The sequence below is a fragment of the Rhynchophorus ferrugineus genome, unplaced genomic scaffold, assembly GCF_030347505.1.
Source record: "Rhynchophorus ferrugineus isolate W39M unplaced genomic scaffold, kcgeb_rfMv2 rfM6, whole genome shotgun sequence".
Lineage (NCBI taxonomy): Eukaryota > Metazoa > Arthropoda > Insecta > Coleoptera > Curculionidae > Rhynchophorus > Rhynchophorus ferrugineus.
In genome coordinates, this window is record NW_027472585.1 from 36,107,558 (window position 1) to 36,126,862 (window position 19,305).

The 19,305-nt window shown below is 32.2% G+C and overlaps 5 protein-coding genes across 6 annotated transcripts; all 5 read left to right on the plus strand.

Annotated features, from left to right (window-relative positions):
- Window positions 1-35: 35 nt before the first annotated feature.
- On the plus strand, window positions 36-1,398 carry Uch (Ubiquitin carboxyl-terminal hydrolase). The gene is made up of 6 exons (XM_076408765.1): window positions 36-183; window positions 239-250; window positions 406-534; window positions 586-731; window positions 782-1,073; window positions 1,126-1,398. The coding sequence occupies exons 1-6, from the start codon at window positions 151-153 to the stop codon at window positions 1,210-1,212; spliced, it is 699 nt and encodes a 232-aa protein (XP_076264880.1). The 5' UTR covers window positions 36-150; the 3' UTR covers window positions 1,213-1,398.
- A 90-nt stretch (window positions 1,399-1,488) lies between these two features.
- On the plus strand, window positions 1,489-4,552 carry LOC143199032 (uncharacterized). 2 transcript variants are annotated; one of them, XM_076408752.1, is made up of 9 exons: window positions 1,489-1,791; window positions 1,898-2,110; window positions 2,166-2,511; window positions 2,570-2,705; window positions 2,761-2,931; window positions 2,987-3,355; window positions 3,407-3,492; window positions 3,547-3,730; window positions 3,825-4,552. In XM_076408752.1, the coding sequence occupies exons 1-9, from the start codon at window positions 1,723-1,725 to the stop codon at window positions 3,922-3,924; spliced, it is 1,674 nt and encodes a 557-aa protein (XP_076264867.1). In that variant the 5' UTR covers window positions 1,489-1,722; the 3' UTR covers window positions 3,925-4,552. The 2 variants fall into 2 exon arrangements, with proteins under 2 accessions (XP_076264867.1, XP_076264868.1); XM_076408753.1 differs by having other exon boundaries at window positions 1,506-1,635.
- Window positions 4,553-5,297: 745 nt separating this feature from the next.
- LOC143199040 (uncharacterized) lies at window positions 5,298-6,439 on the plus strand. The gene is made up of 3 exons (XM_076408762.1): window positions 5,298-5,511; window positions 5,562-5,793; window positions 5,850-6,439. Exons 1-3 carry the CDS (start codon window positions 5,387-5,389, stop codon window positions 6,414-6,416), a joined length of 924 nt encoding a protein of 307 aa, XP_076264877.1. The 5' UTR covers window positions 5,298-5,386; the 3' UTR covers window positions 6,417-6,439.
- A 624-nt stretch (window positions 6,440-7,063) lies between these two features.
- Window positions 7,064-14,568, plus strand: mle (dosage compensation regulator mle). Its single transcript, XM_076408748.1, has 15 exons — window positions 7,064-7,274; window positions 7,334-7,531; window positions 7,588-7,879; window positions 8,359-8,513; window positions 8,566-8,771; window positions 8,825-8,894; window positions 8,948-9,145; window positions 9,199-9,361; window positions 9,417-10,149; window positions 10,211-10,428; window positions 12,835-12,991; window positions 13,056-13,334; window positions 13,394-13,657; window positions 13,708-13,890; window positions 13,945-14,568. Exons 1-15 carry the CDS (start codon window positions 7,196-7,198, stop codon window positions 14,440-14,442), a joined length of 3,693 nt encoding a protein of 1,230 aa, XP_076264863.1. The 5' UTR covers window positions 7,064-7,195; the 3' UTR covers window positions 14,443-14,568.
- Window positions 14,569-17,788: 3,220 nt separating this feature from the next.
- Window positions 17,789-18,572, plus strand: LOC143199044 (selenoprotein F). Its single transcript, XM_076408766.1, has 3 exons — window positions 17,789-18,006; window positions 18,062-18,177; window positions 18,230-18,572. Exons 1-3 carry the CDS (start codon window positions 17,956-17,958, stop codon window positions 18,558-18,560), a joined length of 498 nt encoding a protein of 165 aa, XP_076264881.1. The 5' UTR covers window positions 17,789-17,955; the 3' UTR covers window positions 18,561-18,572.
- The last annotated feature ends 733 nt before the right edge of the window (window positions 18,573-19,305 follow it).

Below are 19,305 nucleotides of genomic sequence, written 5' to 3' on the forward strand. Positions count from 1 at the left end.
ATATAGTGGTTTAATAAAAAAACCTATCAAGATTTTAATCAAAATCTATTGGTCGAAAAGAGAACTTGTGTTTTTGACAGTAGCCAAGAAGCCGGTTGACATTCTAAACATCGAAAAATTTTCTAAACAAAATAAAATTCTGCGTATAAAATGGCTTTGCTACCTTTGGAATCAAATCCCGATGTAAGATTAAACTGTCTTTGAAAGAATTGAATACTATTTATTTGTCCTTTTCTAGGTTATGAATAAGGTAAGAAAATTAATGAATAGTTATTGATTATTTGGATCTTTTAAAACTGAATTTGTGAATTGATTGGGAACTTCTTTAATAATTATTTTATTACGAAAATATACACCTTCATTTATTCTTTGGAGTCCTATCTTCTATTAACTTGAATAATTTAGTTTATTCATCTACTGGGAGTCCCAGAGAAATGGAATATAGTTGATGTATATGGACTTGATGGAGATGCCTTAGCTTGGATACCACGTCCTGTTGTTGCTTTAATACTATTGTTTCCATGCAGTGATAAGGTATATATGTAGAAAATCAATATCTTACATTATTAATACAATAAACCATAGTTTTATGAACATGCTAAACAAGAAGCTGAATCTATTAAAGAAAAAGGACAAATTCTCAGTGATGACATATTTTACATGAAGCAATATGTATCAAATGCATGTGGCAGTATAGCACTAATTCATAGCATAGCTAATAATGCTGAAAAGTAGGTAAATTGTTTCATTAAGAAAAAGCTATATTTGTTTCCTATTCTAGATTAGAATTACAGGATGGTATTTTTAAAACAATATTGAAAGATTCAAAGAACTTGACCCCAGAACAAAGAGGTGAAATGCTGTTGAAGGTAAATAGTAATTCAGAAGCTTACAAGCTGATTGCTGCCCATCAAGAACTGGCAATGGAAGGTCAAACTGAAGCTAACCCGGATGAAAAGGTTAACCATCATTTTGTGGCGTTTGTTGAAAAAGATGGACATTTATATGAACTTGACGGAAGAAAAGACTTTCCAATAAACCATGGCCCAACATCTCAGGATACATTTTTGGAAGTATATTTTTTGTTAGCTGTTATATTTTTGTTCCAACCAAAGCTTTTTTCAGGATGCTGCTAAAGTATGCAAGGCCTTCATGGAGAGAGACTCAGAAGACATTAACTTTACGATTATGGCGTTAACGCAAAGTGAATAAAAAACAAATCAGAACCAAATGCGAACAAATAAGAATTTTAAGTGGCTTTTTGCTTGTTAACAATATATAAGCAGTGCACTTATTACACATATAAATCTATTTTGTTCATTATTGTGTACTGCCTACATTTTTTTATCTAAATATAATAGAATATATTGATTGCTTAATAAAGTAATTTTTACCTGCCGCCTGGCATTTTGTATATTTCCGCCTTTTAGTTCCTTTTAGAGTAAATCTCATGTTTAACTCAAACCAACGATAACAAAAAGAAGAAGAATGGAGAAATGATTACCCTTGAACTGTCGAGTCATGTCAGTTTTGTTTATTTTTGACTTTTCTCTTTCTGGAGCATGACACTCTATAATATCAGCTCACTTTACTTAAGAATTTCCTGTTTAAATAAAGGAAATGCCGTTTTTCTCAGTAAGTGACTCGTGTTTTGCGTGTATGAATATTGTTGCTTTTAATTGTATTCGTCCTTATTGTCATTGTTTATGTTAATTTTAAATCATGTCTAACCCCAAATCAACCCATGAAGAGAATTTTCCAAAAACTGGAAGAGTGAATGAAGTATGTCAGGTAATAACATGTTCAAGTGATATTTTCTTTCTTACATATCCGAATCTACTTAACTGTTATTAACAGAGACTGCAAATGTGTATTTTTTATATTAATATTTTTTTAGGAGTGGATGTTGAGAGAAGATTCTGCACTTGCATATAGATTGCAACATGAAGAATTTTCTGATCATTTGTCTGGAAATAGATTCCGAAATGCATTAGTTAGACAAGATTTTCCAAAGGCAAAAGATGAGCAAATTAAAGAGCAAGAAATGGCAGAACAAGCTGCTGCTATTTACCATAGAATGTTACAAGAGCAAGAAGAAATAGATAAAAAGGTTAGTTTAAACATTTTTCACAAAAGTGATATTAAGTCCTAATAATGCTATTTAGATTGCTAAACAACTAGCAGACAAGTTAGAAAGAGAAGAAAGAATTAAGAAAATGGCTATGGAACTTAGAGATCAAGATGTAGCAAGACAATTATTAGAACATGAGAAAACAAAGGTTGAAAGACCCACAGTATCACCTCCTGTTCATCTATCTCCACATAAACCTCTGGTTTATCCATCTAAGTTTAAGCAACAATCACCTCATCACCCAAATCCATTAAATTATCAAGCAAACTTACCAATGTATACAAAAAGGCAAGGGTTACCTATGCCATTACCGCATGAAAATGATAACATTAATAAAACTACAGATAAATATCAGAGAAGTGTTGTTAAAGAAGATATGGGTATTTCAGAATATAAAATTCAATGTCAAGATCACAGCTAGTAATATTATTTTTGCAGGTATAATTGATAGTGCTGAAATGTATATTGAACCATATAATAGCACAAAATTATCAACTGATCATTTGAATCGCATAGATGTGGTGCCTGATGTACCTGAAGATTTAGGTATTCCATTTGATGATCTGACTCTAAGGTATTCACATATATAAATTTAACAGTAAATATTGATAAAAAAACTTTATTCTAAGACAATTGCAAGAAGAAAAAGATGCAGAATTGGCAAGGAAGCTACAAGAGGAAGAAGGAAATATGAAAGACACTATACTTAACAGAGATAGAATGTTGGCAATAGAAGCTCAGGACAAGGAACTTGCTAAACTTTTACAGGAAAGGGAGAGGGCAAAAGCTAAAAGAGCTAGGTAAGTATAAAAAGTAGTTACGAGAGTTATTATGAAATTAACTGCTATCTGTTAGGGAAAGAGCAAAACAGAAAGCATTAGCTAAAAAGCAACAGCAAGAATGTGGGCCCATACCTGATACCATTAATCCACATAGTTCTGGGCAAATCCTGCCAGATGATTCATATGCCTTTCCAGCTGACTTAATTACACATCCAATATCAAAAGTCCCCAGAAATATATCTGCTGATCCAGATATTTACAATATACCAAATGCAGATGAAGAAGATGTTAGCTATAGTTTGCCAGCAGATGTTCTATTGGAAAGAAATCAATTAATGAGTCAAAGCTGCAGCCCAAAAAAAACTTTTAATGATAGCAATAATATTGTTACTCCTGAAAAACATTTAGGAGGTGCTAGTAGGCCTACACATTTGGAGCTAAGGTGTGTAAACATGTAAAGATCATCTTTTAATTTATAGCTTAATATTTATAGATCACCATTGAATAAAACTAACAAGCCAAGATATCCTGACCCAGAAACAAGTGATGCTCCAAACACAAGCAGTGGGAGCATATCTGGTACCTTTTTACAGATATCTTTAAGATATAAGTATTTATTTATTTTTTCTGTAGGAGGAACATCCCCAATGCATTCCAACATCGCCATGGCCATTGACCCTACTTATTCTAGAAGATCAGGAGGTTATAGACCACCCTCAAGCTATGATACAACATCAAGTACGGTTACCACAAGTACATCCAGCAGCAGTCCAGGTCTTTTGCCACCTCCAGATATTGCAGAACAAGAAGATGACAGGTATTGTATTGGTGACAAAATATTGTACCTAGCCCACCCTAAAATTTATTTCTTTATTTAATTAATACATAATTGCAATTATTTTTGTTTCCAGTCCAGCTCCCCCCTATATGCCAATACAAGGTCAAAGACGCACTGCCTCTTTAGAAAAGAAGAAAAAGAAATCAAAGGAAGGAGGTTGTAAACAACAATAAAAGTAATTATTTAATAAACTAAGATATTAAATACTGTAAAAGTTTAGCTATGAAATTAACTAGTTATTATATTATTGTTTTTGTAAAATTTTGACTAGACTAAATTTACTCAAAGTATATTTTTCTTTATTAAAAAAGCACCATCACATCATTTGACTTATAAAAATATTTTATATTAGCAGAGTAATGTAAAAGTATTTCAGCTTTAATTATCTCATATATATATTTTACTATATATTTATTTATTTAAACTTAGTATTAATATTTTAGGCTGACTGAAATCTTTCATATATATCAAAAGAATATCTCAATTCATCTCAAAAGTACTTTAAACATATCAAGGTTTTAATGCTACAAAATATTTATGCAATAAATCAATATATCTATAGTCTAGTCTTATTTTTCTTATATATTTATTAGGAATTAAGTACCTTATATAATTTCATTAACATAAATATTTTTTTAAATATGTTTAGTTATTAAAACCAAATAATGTACTGCTCAAATATTTATATAAAACATATACAAAACTCATATCCAGTGATATATTTTAATCAGTTCAGGTGGTAGGTTTTTAAGTGTATAAATTATACTTTATGTTTTTTTAATACATTTATTGACAAATGAATTGCTTTACTTATTTTAGCCCTCTTCATTTAATTTTATTAAGTCTACTTTGCTTTTAATAATATGAGTAGCAGGTAACATATGTGTCTTACAATTACACTTTGTACCAGAGACAAAATCAAAAGCACCAATTCGACAATCACAATCGGGGCAGTTTATTCTGCTTTTAGTCCAATTAACCTCCTCTATTTTATCTTTTATCCAACTAGGTAAATAGTCATCGTTTAAATACACAACACTATCTTCACTACTACAATCTTGTGCTATTGTGTTACCAAGAGGGATCCCATGACAAGTTAAGATCAGTTTTTGATCATGACTATCTTCTACAATTAATTTTCTACATTTTCGACACTTTATTCGATAGAACATTTTAATATATTCCACAAAATAACAAGTATATATTTTATAATTTATGAATCTTCAAATACAAATACTTGTAGGTTATCCTCCTCATAATTTTTCTATGATACTCATGTAATAAAGAAATTCCTCTTCTTGTTTAATTGTAAACATCATCGATCACTTAACAGAAATTTATTCTTTCTTCAGCGACAAAAATAAAAATATCTCATACTTCTATAATAATACAATATTTGGCAGATTGTAATCAAAGAGTATTATCTATAATCTTTATTAATCAAATTACTGTGTTATTACTATCAACAAATAATTTATTTTATAATCGATAAATTTCGATTATACAATTCATAATAAATTATTAATTTCATCATTTTTCTATGATCATAACCTCTTTTATTTTATAAACAATACACGTGAAAAATACATAGTTTTTGTATTTTGTAAAACTAATGACTATAAAATATATTCAAAGATGGTAGTTTTTACTTGTAATCACTGCGGAGAAACATTACATAAACCAAAAGTTGAAAAACATTACCAATTTCAATGTAGAAATTACAAATCTGTATCATGTGTAGACTGTTTCAAAGATTTTCGGTAAATATAAATTGTTATATATTATTAATTATTTCATTTATATATTTTAGCGATGAAGAGTATGTAGTACATACAAAATGTATTACTGAGGATGAAAGATATGCTGCGAAAGGTACATATAAAAATGGTATCGTTAAGAAGGGTGAAGTAAAACAAGAAAGTTGGTTAGAAATGATCAGGTCTATTTGTGATACAGAAAAAAATTTGAGGCCCTCCTTAAGAAACTTATTAAATATTATATCAGGAAACAGTAATGTGCCAAGGAAGAAAATAAAATTTATGGTGAGTTAAGTTTTTATTGCTATTACATCTGTCAGTATAGTAAAGTTTTCTTTTAGAATTTTGTTAAAAGTTCATTAGGAGGTAGAGCTAATATGAATGATGTGGAAGAAGTGTGGAATCTTATTGAAACTTATAAAAATAGAACTTCAAATCACAATGATAAACAAACAAATAATATCAATTCAACAGACAATGAAAGCTCTTGTGGTACAAAAAGATCACAAGATGATGACAAGGCAGTGGCAATAGTAAAAAAGAAAAGAAAATTAGAAAATTCTGAAACTAGCATGATCCAAGATGATGAAAATATGAAGGAAAACAAGAAAAAACAAAAAGATAGTAACAGTGAAAATGGCATTCCTATGGATAATACTATTGAAACAATTAAACAAAATGAAGAGGTATCAGTCAAATTTGATTTCAAACAAAAAATACTGGAAATTGTTACAAAGAAAGGAGAAATATCAATTAAAAAATTACAAAAGAAGGTACTAAAATCTTATTCCAATTTTATTGGTGGAATAGATGATGATCAAAATGCAGTTAAAAAGTTTAATAAGAAACTGAAAAAAATTTCTAGTATCAAAATCGAAAATGAATCTGTTGTATTTAAAGGAGCATAAATGTTAATAAAACACTATTAAAACATTAGCTTTTCATTCATATTTTTAAGTGACTTTCTCAACACTGGAAATCTGTTAATTCTTTATTCTGGCTGCTGTAAACGTTGACATACTATATATCTGTTGTAAACATCATAAACACTAATGAAAGGTATTAAACCAATTTGTTTAAAAAATATTTTTTAGTTTACTATCACAAGTTATCTAGATACTTAATTTTATTTTTTCCAAAAAAAATTAGTATACAGATGAAAATGATTATAAATATAATGTGAAGTGATTGAACAAACTTAATCTAAAAATACTTACAATAAAAATATTGTACTCAGAAAAATATCAAATCTTTTTGTAGGTTCCTATATATCAATATACTTAATATAAATAAAAAAAATCCTTTTTAATATCGGTATATCCCGCTTCCTGTATTCCCAATTTGCCTTTGCATATATATATGTATATATATCATAGAAAAAAAAAAAATATATATATATATATATTGATTTATAATATACTTAAGTAATTAATTAGTTAATAACATTAACTTTTATTTTAATAATATTATTAAATGCAACCCACCATACTGCTGTCATCCATAATTTTTCGTTTTTCTCTCTCTACTAATATTGACAGTTTGACACTTTATCTGTCTATCTCTTTCAGTTTATCCAAGCCATTTTGAATTTGTGATATAATTTACATTGTTAGTTACCGGTTACCGGTGTTTTCTTCTATAACAAATTTATAGTTGGAGGTGTAGATATTATCCTACTTTATTTAAAATGTCCGACCCCAAATCATTTTTACATCAATACTGCCAGAAAAATAAAATAGAGCCTCAATTCGAAGTTCGCCCAACAGGTAAAATTCCATAATTTATATATTTTAATTTATGTTGATAATGTTTATAATTCGTTTAGGACCTAAGAACAGGCAAAGATTTTTATGTGAAATACGTCTTAATGGCCATAGTTATGTAGGCGCTGGAAACTCAACAAACAAAAAAGATGCCCAAACTAATGCATCAAGAGATTTTATAAATTATTTGCTAAGACAAGGGTTGATTGCACGTAGTGATGTTCCATTTGATCTTGAAGCTGCTCCAGTATTATCTGGTGGTAAGCACATTATTTTGTTATTGTTTTTGAACTAAATATTATCAACTCATATACAGAATCACAAAGTGATAATCAAAAACCGCAGCATCAGGTTTTTGGAGAAGGTATGGGACCATCAAATTATGGTGAAGCATATCGTCCTCGTGGTGCAAACAATGATAACTGGCATTATATGGATAGAGCCCAGGAACAAAAGCGTATGGAGGAAGCAGAAGATTTGGATGTAAATGCAGCTATTCATGGGAATTGGACTGTAGAAAATGCAAAATCAAAGTTGCATCAATTTATGCAATCAAATAAAATTAATACAGATTATAAGTATACCCAAGTTGGTCCTGACCATTCTAGGTTTGTAATAAATTTGATAATATTTGATATTCTAAATTATAATTCATACAAATACTAGTGAATATTTTTCACTCAATTTGTATGTGATAATAGTAGTAATAATAGTCTGGCTGTAAGCTGTGCTAAACAAAACAAGAATGAAATACCTTTAATCCCAATATATCATGAATTGATGTAATTAAAGACTTCCTGATCATAGGTAGTTTTTAACTACTAAAGTGTCAAATTTGTCAAGATTATTTCAGCTTCATTTTTTAATATGAATCTCTAATAATCTACTAGATTTTGAGAGAATAATATAAGCACATCAAGCTTATTTATTCTCTATTTCATAGTTTTAAATAGTTCTTGTTTTGTTTTAGTTTCTTACACAATATTACAGTCAAATTATTGATGGTTAGAATGTAAAGTAAGTATTATTCATTTCAACTAAATGTGAATTAAATTATATCACAAGGTACTATGTTTATGGTTATTAGGTCATTTGTTGCTGAAATAAGTTTCTATGTGAAACAGTTGGGCAGAGTTATTCATGGAAGAGATGGTGGATCAAACAAACAATCCGCTAGCAAAAGTTGTGCTCTCTCTGTTGTCAGACAGCTATTTCATTTGGGAGTAATAGAAGCATTTTCAGGTATTGTTTTTATACAGTTAGTGGGAAAAACATAGTTAGCTTAATTTTTAAGGTACATTAAAGAAGGAAAAATCATCAGCTGAAATGACTCCATTTGATGTGGCTATATCACCAGATTTACAAAAGCAAGTACAAGATGTACTAAATGATTTAAATTTGCCTGTTAATGATGTAAAGTTGAATACAGATGATCAGCAACCGATCTCTCTCCTTAGTTCACACATTTTAGATGACTTTCATCCATCTGTTCCTACTCAAGTATACTGTACTATACTTAAAAAATGTACTGTTTTAATAATCTAATTTTATAGGCTGGAGTTGTCCCATGGTCTCCACCGCAACAAAACTGGAACCCATGGACTGGTTGTAATATAGATGAAGGTGATTTTTTTTCTATTGTTTTAAATTAGTGCTATTATTTTCGTTATGTTTAGGATTCCTAGCGACAGCCACAATGGAACAAATCAGTGAACATATGTTGGAAGAAGCCAAATTGAAACAAACGTCTGATATAAAACTACAAGATGCTCTTAATTCAAGACAAAAGCTACCAGTATTTGCCAATAAAGGGAAATTAATGGAAGCAATCAATGACAACCCTGTTATTATAATTAGAGGCAATACTGGATGCGGTTAGTAAAATTCATTTCATTTACATACCAAAACGAGCATATTATTTTTTTAGGAAAAACTACTCAAATTTGTCAGTTTATTCTGGAGGATTATATAATGTCAGGGCAAGGAGCTTGGTGTAGTATTGTTGTGACTCAACCTAGACGTATATCTGCGGTGTCCGTTTCAGAAAGAGTTGCAAATGAACGATGTGAAGAGTTAGGTCAAGCAGTAGGGTTAGAAAATAGTAAAAATTCAATATTGAATATGTACTAATTGTATGATTTACAGCTATTCTGTAAGATTTGAATCAGTTCTTCCCCGCCCATATGGATCGATTCTATTTTGCACGGTAGGGGTTCTTTTAAAGAAACTAGAAAATGGCCTTAGAGGTGTAAGCCATGTAATAGTTGACGAGATCCACGAAAGGGATGTTAACAGCGATTTTATCATGGTTGTTCTGCGTGATATGATTCACACCTACCCTGATTTACGGGTTATCCTGATGAGCGCCACCATTGACACTAGCCTTTTCTCGAAATATTTTAATAATTGCCCTGTTTTTGAAATCGAAGGACGCGCCTTTCCCGTTAAACAATATTTCCTGGAAGATTGCGTCGAACTCACCAGTTTTGTACCGTCAATGGACCAAAAAAAGAGCAAAAACAAGACTAAAAATAATGACGATGAAGATACTATTGTGGATGACAGTGATGAAAACTTGAACAAAGTTGTCGGCGAAAACTATTCCCTTCAGACCAAGAATGCCATGGCCCGCATGAATGAAAAAGATATTAGTTTCGAGCTTCTAGAGGCGTTGCTGCAATACATCAAGAAGCAAGAAATACCAGGAGCTGTGTTGGTATTCTTGCCCGGGTGGAATTTAATATTTGCTATGATGAAACATCTACAAAAACACCCAGTATTTGGAGGAACTGCCTACAGTATTTTACCATTGCATTCCCAAATTCCAAGAGAGGATCAGAGAAAAGTATTTTTACCGGTACCACCACACGTCACTAAGGTACTATTTGCTATATAACATTAATTTAGCTTCAATCAAATTGTGGTTGTTTTTTGTGTAGGTAATATTGGCGACAAATATTGCGGAAACATCTATTACGATTGACGATGTCGTATTTGTTATTGACAGTTGCAAAGCAAAGATCAAGATGTACACATCACATAATAATATGACCAGTTACACAACAGTATGGGCTTCTAAAACAAACTTGGAGCAAAGGAAGGGACGTGCTGGACGTGTTCGTCCAGGGATATGCTTCCATTTATGTTCCAAAGCACGGTAAGTCTTTTACTGATATTACCTTGGGATATTGGTGTCACTAAATCAAATCTAATAATCCGTTCAGTTTATTCCTTATATAAAGTAACGCTAGAATATGGTAGTAATTTAAAAGAAATTGTTTTAATATTTCAGAACACAAAAATATGTATCAATATTCTGAATTTTCTTCTCAAACTTGTATTACTTCTGCACCATCAGAATGAAAAGCTCAGTTATTTTATACTAATGTGACCAGGATGGTTGAAATAAAATAATTAATTTAATCCGAATTTAGAACACATGACTTAGAAAGTCTCAATCAGGCATTACTAAAATACTAATTCGAAAATAGTATGATTGTATCAGATGGTGGTCATTTGTCCGGTTTGTGGATATTTCTCCTTGCAAATGTCTTGTCCCACCAAATAAAGAAAACATATCTAGAATAATATCGAAATAAACAACCTATATCAAACGAACCTGGATTCAATCAATATGGAATAATCAATATGCAATAAATCAAAAAGAACAATATTTTGCATTATATGTCAATCCACAGAACTTCTCCAGTATATTTTATTATCTATTTTTTATTTTATCTCATAATTCATTTGCAATCGGTTATAGCCGATACATTTTCGCTGTTGTATTAGTACTGTAGTGCACATGCATTAGCATAACAATCACAGATCTACAATACCGTAGTAACACTCAATGGCTATACTTTTCGTCTATTATACTATTTCGAATTATTTCATACCGAATATTACTTCAACTAATTTGAAACACTATTTTAAAAATAGAGTTCCTTTAAGTACTGTACTACATATCCAGTAAAATATAAAACGTGTTATTCAGTGATGTGATGGTACATCGTCTGAATTCATTTTTGCATTTATCTCAATAGGCGCCGTGCATTCTTTTGGTTCTGGCCTAAAACCAGGCGGAATACATGACGCATACCAGGTCGCGGAGACTTGTCCTAGAGTGACAAGTTGAAACGGGTTGTTATGTGGGACTGCCTCTGGGCTTACCGATACACTAAACCGAAACCGCCTCACAGTTGACCCCTGTGGGTCGCTACTGCTACTGCTTTAAATTTGGGGATATGGCACCCGCTAATCGGGCAGCCGTTATTGAGCACGAGGGCACGGCGAACTATTGATTTGCGAACTTGAGTTAACACATGACTGGATACTGTCATGTGGGGGAAAAGTTACACAGTTACTGCAAAGTTACTGCAGCGACAGATGAGGTCGTTTCAGCCTGGAAAAGGAAGGGGGAGGTTAGCGGTGACGCGGTGCTAAGCTCCCAGCTTCACCATGTCGACCAGCTCGCGAACAAGCGCGTTTTCAAAAGAACTTGAGCTGAGTTGTTTATGGAATGATTGAGATATGAAGTGCTTGGTTTCTGGAGTGTCAGTTTCCATATGAATTTGGTTATTTCTGACAAACCATGGAGCATTTAATATTCTCCTGAGGAGCTTATTTAGGAAAACTTGAAGCCATTTCACTTGGTTGGGTGTAACAAACTTGCGGTAGACATTAAGTCCGTAGAGGAGTACGGACCGAGATGACCTCAGATCAGAGAAGATAGTAGGTTTGCTATCCCCGAATCGTCGGTCGAAGTGGTGACCTAGGTACGTGACGTTATCCAGCCATGGAATTATTGCGGTGTCGATCTTAAGTTGTGAGACGCGCAGTTCGCTTCTTATTAAAAATGACGGTCTGGATTTTCAGGGGGTTTATTTGCAACCTCCAGAATTTGAATCACTTGACCTCATGATCGAGCTTCTGTAAACGTTCTTGAATTGTATCCTCGAACCTGGAGGCCGTGAAGAAAGCAGTGTCGTCAGCGTAAAACGCGACGTCAACGTGCTCTTTTCTCGGCAGATCTGAAATAAAGAGGTTAAATAATACTGGGGCCAGCGGGGAACCTTGAGGTACACAGCGTCGATTTGTTTTCAACTGGAATTTGTTTTCCTGATCTTGACCTGGAAAAAGCTGTCCGATAGGTAGGACTTGATGAGAGCGATTAAGTCTCCTGGGAGGCTTAACCGCACGCATTTTGCGATCAAACCGTCGTGCTAGACCTTGTCGAAGGCTTTAGTTAAGTCCAGAAGGACTGCTCCAAGTTTTTTACGTTGATCAAGAGCGTGATGGATGTGTGCGGCCAGACGGGTAGCTTGATGGACGGATGAATGGCGAGGGCGAAAGCCGAATTGTTCGTCAGGAATGATGTTGTTTTCCTTTGTGAAAGAGCTGAGAGCGTAGAGTATTGCCCACGTGGCAAGCTTCGAAATTACAGTTAATAATAAGTCGCAATAGTATAAGACGCTAACATTAACCAAATTTCCAATTAAAGTTCATGGAATTACGAGAAAAAACCATGATGATAAGAAAATATACTCATATATTTTTTTAGATTTAATAAACTCGATGAACATATGACTCCGGAAATGTTTAGAACGCCATTGCACGAACTTGCACTCAGTATAAAACTGTTAAGATTGGGCGCGATTGGCCATTTTCTGTCTAAAGCTCTTGAACCACCTCCACTGGACGCAGTAATTGAAGCTGAGGTTGGTATCGATTAGTACTTTAATTTTTTAGAACCCCACTTGAATTAAATGTTGTTATTTTAAGGTTTTGTTGAGAGAAATGAAATGTCTTGATAAGAATGACGAACTAACACCTTTGGGACGGATTATTGCTAAGTTACCGATTGAACCTAGATTGGGCAAAATGATGATTTTAGGTTGTATATTCATGTGTGGCGGTCCTTTGGCTACAATGGCAGCAAACTCTTCAACGTTTCCAGAAATTTTCACTCTTGAAATCGGACAAAGGAGACTTTCTGGTCGACAGAGATCATTGGGTGGCGATCGATGTTCCGATCACGTAGCTATGTTAACGGCATTTGAGGTATGTTGTACCAGAAATAAAAATGAATGAATTATGATGATAAACTTTGACCCTCTTAGCTGTGGGACCAGGCGCGACAAAATGGAGAAGAAAGAGAGATTAGTTTCTGCGAATTTAAAGGTATCAGTTTACCTACCATGCGTGTTACTTGGGAAGCTAAATATCAATTACAACAAATTCTCAATAATTGTGGTTTCCCCGAAGAATCGATGTCTCCGTTGCCTTTGGAAACTGTTGGCCCCGATCCCAAACTAGACGTCATAATGGCTTTAATGTGTTATGGACTTTATCCAAATGTCTGTTACCATAAAGAGAAGAGAAAGGTAGTAAATAACAATATTAAATATGTTCTTTATTTCATTTATGTTTCTAGGTCTTAACGACAGAAAGTAAAGCAGCACTTATTCACAAGACTTCTGTGAACTGTAGTAATTATGAACAAAATTTCCCATATCCTTTCTTTGTCTTTGGAGAAAAAATTCGTACAAGAGCTATTTCTTGTAAACAGATGTCTATGGTCACGGCGATACATCTATTACTGTTCGGCTCCAGAAAGGTTAGTTCTCCCAATTAGCTATCTTGTTATTTTCTAATCTTTCTATGTTTCAAGGTTGACTGGGTCGATGGTATGGTGCGTTTAGATAATTGGATTAATTTGAAAATGGATCCGAACGTCGCTTCGAAGATAGTTGCGTTACGGCCAGCATTAGAAAGTCTGGTTATCAGGGCATCCCAGGATCCTGAACAAATAATGGAAATGAGCGATACGGATAGGAAAGTCATAGCGTGCATTAAGGAATTATGCAAACTTCATTCGGGTAGTTACCAAATCGAAAGGAGCGCGCCTGGTAGTAGTGATGGTAATATGGGTATGGGCAAGAGACCCGCGAGGGGGCATAGTTTAGGTGGCTATTCTGGGCCGCCACCTAAAATGTCTAGAGGTGGATGGAGGGGGGGAGCGAGAGGAGGATTTTATGACAGGGGAGGATATGGAGGAGGTTTTGGTAATAGAGACTCTTACCGGGGAAATTACGGAGGTGGTTATAACAGGGGGGGATACAATCGTGGATATGGTGGTTCTAGAGGATATAATAGAGGAGGATATTAAGGGTATCTTAAATATTACATTACTATTTTTAGTAATACATTGTGTATTTTATTTAACGTGTTTAATGAAGTATTTGCTGCAACAGTTAACCCATGTAATTGTATGAATAAAATTAATTATAATTTACTGAGGTTATTTTTATTTACATGAATTTTTTTAAAATGAATTACATCTTACATTATATATGCTTAGTACAATTTTAATTTACAAATTAATTTATTACTACTGTTTTGTTGTACTTGCATAATACACAAGCAAGACGAGTATGGGATTAATGCATCAGTATGTATTTCCAAAATTAAAATAGAAACTAAACTGCTTAAGCTAAAGTTAAAAATACTTTAAACAAGTTCGTCTGGTTTGTTTCGATTCAATCTGCGTGTTGTCCAGTAGCTATGTTGCTTCCACGTTGCTGTGATTTAGCAACCTTATTTCATGTTTTAAGTGTACTTCGTGTATCTATTTGATTTCTAGGTCATCTTGCAGCTTTTCGTTGGTTACGTTGCGATAAGTATTGTTAATCAATCATAGAACTTTGTTTAGGGTATGTTGGATTACTAGTTGGTTTGATGTCTTAGCGCAACCCCATAGGTTCAAATTGGTTTTGTGATTGATTGATAAACCAATCCCTTTTTGATTTTAGGTCAAGTTGAGAGTATCTTCTGACCAACCAGTATAGTTGCTTGACTTTGTGTCTAATCTGCTCTACTTTTTGTCTATCATGTTTCCAGTCTAACCTACCATCGAAATATATTCTAAGGTAGGGCGTTTTCACATCTGCCGACACGACAGATCAGTACGTACTTTAACACTTGCCGACACTGTATTTGGCTGATTTTGCTTGAGGAACAGGCATTCGTGAATTGATATAATTAGGTTTTTGTCATTTCGCTGCAACGCAAAATTAACATGGACAGATTTGGAGCTATGAAGCTGTATTTTCCAGTCTCTCTTGTTGACCGCTACTTGTACTTTTTCTACAGCATTAGATATATACGTCTTTTGTTATGATAACTGCGTCTTCGGCAAATGTTTTAAGTACTGTTCCTTTTGTTGTTGGGATATCAGCAGTATTTAGCGGATATAGGAGTGGTCCAAAGACAGTACCCTGTGGAAATCGAGGTGAAATAGATTTTAAGTGTTGAAAATGCCCCTTCATGCAAGACTAAATTTTTTTTCGAAAGATATGATTCTAGTAGTAGACAATTTCCATACAATTAGACACAAGACAAAATTCCGCAATAGCAATTTGCTCATTTTGTATATTAATCCCAAATGCCATCCATACCTGTTCAAAAGCTTGTGAGACTTGCAGAGAAGTATTTCTGTTCTTCGAATGCCTTTTCAAAAACCGCTGTTACTCTGTGCACTTAGTTGATTGTCGAGTGATGATTTAAAACTTCAAACTGTAAATCTACTATTTCTATAAATGGTTTAATACTTGTACGTTTTAACAGCAGTTTCTTAAATAATTTTGATATCGCAGGTAGCAGTGAAACAGGCTTGCAGAATCCAACATGTTTTGCCGGTTTGTCAGGTTTTTGAAGCATAATTATTCCAGCAACCTTAAGACATTCCGGAACATGGTTCAGTCACAAACAGGTATTGAATTTTTATATGGAATGAATTCCTTATATTTTCCTAAAATACAGATACATTTTTTCCTAAAATACATGGTGTTCAGGTGGGAAGTTTATATTTTGGATATTGCGAAAAATGTTGGACGTTAAACGTTATTCTCTACAAACTTTGCTTATTAAAATAAGATGTAAAGTAGTTGCTCCATAAATTCAATAAAAACCAATATATTTTAAGATGTTCTACACAACAAGCACAGTTTTTAATAACAGCCACTCTTAAAGGTTTATAAATCGATTTGTATGTAGAACCCAATAATGAGCTCAAACATTAATGGAATTGAGATTACTTCTTATCGTTATAGTAAAATAGGTAAACAGTTTTAATTTTTTTAAATATTTATTGCAAAAGCTATACAACAGTGATTCTGTTTCAGCTACAAAAAAACCACTAGATAAAACAATTTCACTTGTAGGACGATCATCAATAACTAATAATTACAATGCTAAGGGTCATACAGGCAATAATGATGTTTTAGTAAATGAAATGTTCACCATATCAAGTTAAGTCATGTAGCTGACTTAAGTCATAAAATGAATAATTAATAATTGAGCAGGAGTTGTTTGTGTTTAAAATGACTTGTTTTTTAATTTAATTTTTCTTTTACTGAAATCGAGTTAACCGTAAATCAGCATAATAAGTTACTTTTAAAGTTATTAATTTTTAATATTAAATGACCTTTTTTGACCTTGCTGATATTAAGATTTATATATATAATTGTTATAATATTAAATATTAATTTTGGCTTGTACTGAGATTTACTTATGAATTGTGCATAAACGAATTTTAAGTTTAATAAGTCAAGATAAATTATTAGATGTAAGCCCTATTATAACCACTAAAGTAGTTTTTTTTTCGGCAAATACTGGGACTATATTTAAATAACAGAAAAATCTTAAATATTTCTCAAAAATTCAAAGCGAAAGATCAATAATATCATTTAAAATAATTTATTATGTAGTTGTTTTTTATATTCCAAAGTCTCCTTTTTACCAATGAGGGTTGATTTGGACTGGGCCTACAGTTTAACGTGGGCTCCGAACGACGGTCCTCGGCATTAAGCCTACCGACCATAAAAAAACTACCGACTGGCGAGTTAGAAATCATCCCAGAAGACATCGGGTCTTACCCAGCCTGGTCACTAACTGGGATTATTTTCCTTGTTGGATTTTGCACATTGTCATATATGTGTATGTATATTGTGATTTCAAACTATTTTTATTTTATTTTATTTATTTTGTTTTGTTTATTTTTAACATATTTAAAAATCTGCTACAGGTTTCTGTAAAAACTGTGTTGACTTCATATTACAGCTGTAATATATATAGCTATTAGTATAGATTCTTGTAATATTTTGGTATAGATTTTTGTATAATATTTTTTGAAATTACAGATTTTGTAATATATTTTAACAAGGTTCTTAAGTTTTCCTGAAAGGGCGCTTCGCAGAATTTATAAAGATTAGCATAAAGATTTCTTTAATATGGGTTTCATATTTATCTGTTAGTATAACACTTTTGGCAGAGATGGAACCCTAAGAAAAAAAAAATTTCTTATAATAAGGATTATACCGAATATTTTTATATATGCTGAATGATAAACTAGTTGGAAGCAAAGTTTTTTTTTGTTTAATGTGTGATATTTGTTTATATTTTTAAATATAATAAATTCTTAAATTTATTAAATAACTTATTTCATTCTGGATTCCGGGAATGACAGAAGAGTTATTAGGTTACGTGTACCTTTTCTAAAATTGCAGTCAATTTGATGCCTAGAAAAATCAGATAAGAGAAATTAAATAAAATAGTCTCATTATTCCATTATTTGATGTTTAAGGTTTAAATATTTCATTGTATATTAATTAGTTTCAGTAGTATGATTTTTTTAAGATACGTTGTTATATTTGTCTCTGTTATTAGTTTCACTGTAAGTATCACTTAAATGTCTGTGAGCAGTAATACAATTATTTTATCGTAAATAGGAGAATGTGGCATCAGAATTTACATCTGATGATTGCTGGACTTTAGGATTCAATAAGGCAAACCTGTTATGTTCTTCTTGTGATCAGTTAACAAAGTTTGATTTAGATATTTTAAGGTTAGTTTATATGATAAGTTTAATAATGCTATTTTAATTAATTTTGTTTTAGGGATCACTGTAAAGAATGTTGTCAATTAGATGACAATAATCATACTGACAAAAAATATGCTAAAGCTGTACTAGAAGTTTGTACATGCAAATTTGGAGCTTACCCACAAATTCAAGCCTTTATTAAAAGTGATAGACCAGCCAAGTTCCCAAACCTCCAAATCAAATACATTCGAGGTTTAGATCCCATTATTAAACTTTATGATAAAGATGGCCATTTACAAGAAACAGTTGCTATAGAAAAATGGAATACTGATTCTGTAGAGGAATTTTTAAGAACCCATTTGGATAATGATGATGATGAAGATTTTTTAAAAACCAATAAAATATAAATATAGTCTGTACTCTGGCATTTTCATTTAAACCCTTTTAACTATACTGTATATACAAGTACAGTTATCTAATATTTCAGGTATTTATCACAATTTTTAAAAATGGTTGAGTTGTGCATATGGTTTTTATTAGTTCAAGTCAGGTCCATGTTATTTAAGAAACACATGAAGTATTGTTTTTCATTTCTGTTGATCAAAATTCATAATTAGCCCAAGAAAAGATCCTATTTTTAAATATAAATTAAAAAAACAATACCTCAGTATTCATTAATTTTCTATTATTGCTTTTATTTTTATTCATTAATAACCAATCAACTACTGAAGTAATACAACTTACAGCAGGTAGGATTATAGTTAATTATACGATTTAAAATAATCTACACAGAGTTTCAAGCTAATTATATTGTGGCACGATAAATTTAACCATTAACATTTAAGTTATATGTTTTGAGTAGTATAGTAGTTTATGTTTGAGTAGTTTTGAATAGTATTAATAATACTATTAATAATAGCTAAATTCGTATTTCCATTTTTTTAAGTCTCCTTTTACCAACTATGGGTTTATCTGGACTGGACCTAATATTTAACGTGGGCTCCGAGCCACGGTCATCGGCATTAAGCCTACCGATTGGCGAGTGACCAACTTAGAAATCATCCCAGAAGACATCCGGTCTTACCCAGCCTGGTTACTGGCGTGACTGGGATCATTTTCCTTGTCGGATTTTACACTCTTGCCTTGGATAAT

What these genes read in the sequence shown, in the direction of transcription:
- LOC143199040 (XM_076408762.1), top strand. Translation starts at nt 5,387, where the DNA reads ATGGTAGTTTTTACTTGTAATCACTGCGGAGAAACATTACATAAACCA. An exon ending in GACTGTTTCAAAGATTTTCG is followed by an intron (nt 5,512 to 5,561) that starts GTAAATATAAAT and finishes TATATATTTTAG; the next exon opens with CGATGAAGAGTATGTAGTAC. An exon ending in GGAAGAAAATAAAATTTATG is followed by an intron (nt 5,794 to 5,849) that starts GTGAGTTAAGTT and finishes GTTTTCTTTTAG; the next exon opens with AATTTTGTTAAAAGTTCATT.
- mle (XM_076408748.1), top strand. Translation starts at nt 7,196, where the DNA reads ATGTCCGACCCCAAATCATTTTTACATCAATACTGCCAGAAAAATAAA. An exon ending in ATTCGAAGTTCGCCCAACAG is followed by an intron (nt 7,275 to 7,333) that starts GTAAAATTCCAT and finishes TAATTCGTTTAG; the next exon opens with GACCTAAGAACAGGCAAAGA. An exon ending in GTTGGTCCTGACCATTCTAG is followed by an intron (nt 7,880 to 8,358) that starts GTTTGTAATAAA and finishes TATGGTTATTAG; the next exon opens with GTCATTTGTTGCTGAAATAA.
- LOC143199032 (XM_076408752.1), top strand. Translation starts at nt 1,723, where the DNA reads ATGTCTAACCCCAAATCAACCCATGAAGAGAATTTTCCAAAAACTGGA. An exon ending in GCAAAAGCTAAAAGAGCTAG is followed by an intron (nt 2,932 to 2,986) that starts GTAAGTATAAAA and finishes GCTATCTGTTAG; the next exon opens with GGAAAGAGCAAAACAGAAAG. An exon ending in AAGCAGTGGGAGCATATCTG is followed by an intron (nt 3,493 to 3,546) that starts GTACCTTTTTAC and finishes TTTTTTCTGTAG; the next exon opens with GAGGAACATCCCCAATGCAT.
- LOC143199044 (XM_076408766.1), top strand. Translation starts at nt 17,956, where the DNA reads ATGATTTTTTTAAGATACGTTGTTATATTTGTCTCTGTTATTAGTTTC. An exon ending in TCTCTGTTATTAGTTTCACT is followed by an intron (nt 18,007 to 18,061) that starts GTAAGTATCACT and finishes TATCGTAAATAG; the next exon opens with GAGAATGTGGCATCAGAATT. An exon ending in TTTGATTTAGATATTTTAAG is followed by an intron (nt 18,178 to 18,229) that starts GTTAGTTTATAT and finishes ATTTTGTTTTAG; the next exon opens with GGATCACTGTAAAGAATGTT.
- Uch (XM_076408765.1), top strand. Translation starts at nt 151, where the DNA reads ATGGCTTTGCTACCTTTGGAATCAAATCCCGAT. An exon ending in TGTTTCCATGCAGTGATAAG is followed by an intron (nt 535 to 585) that starts GTATATATGTAG and finishes AATAAACCATAG; the next exon opens with TTTTATGAACATGCTAAACA. An exon ending in CTCAGGATACATTTTTGGAA is followed by an intron (nt 1,074 to 1,125) that starts GTATATTTTTTG and finishes AGCTTTTTTCAG; the next exon opens with GATGCTGCTAAAGTATGCAA.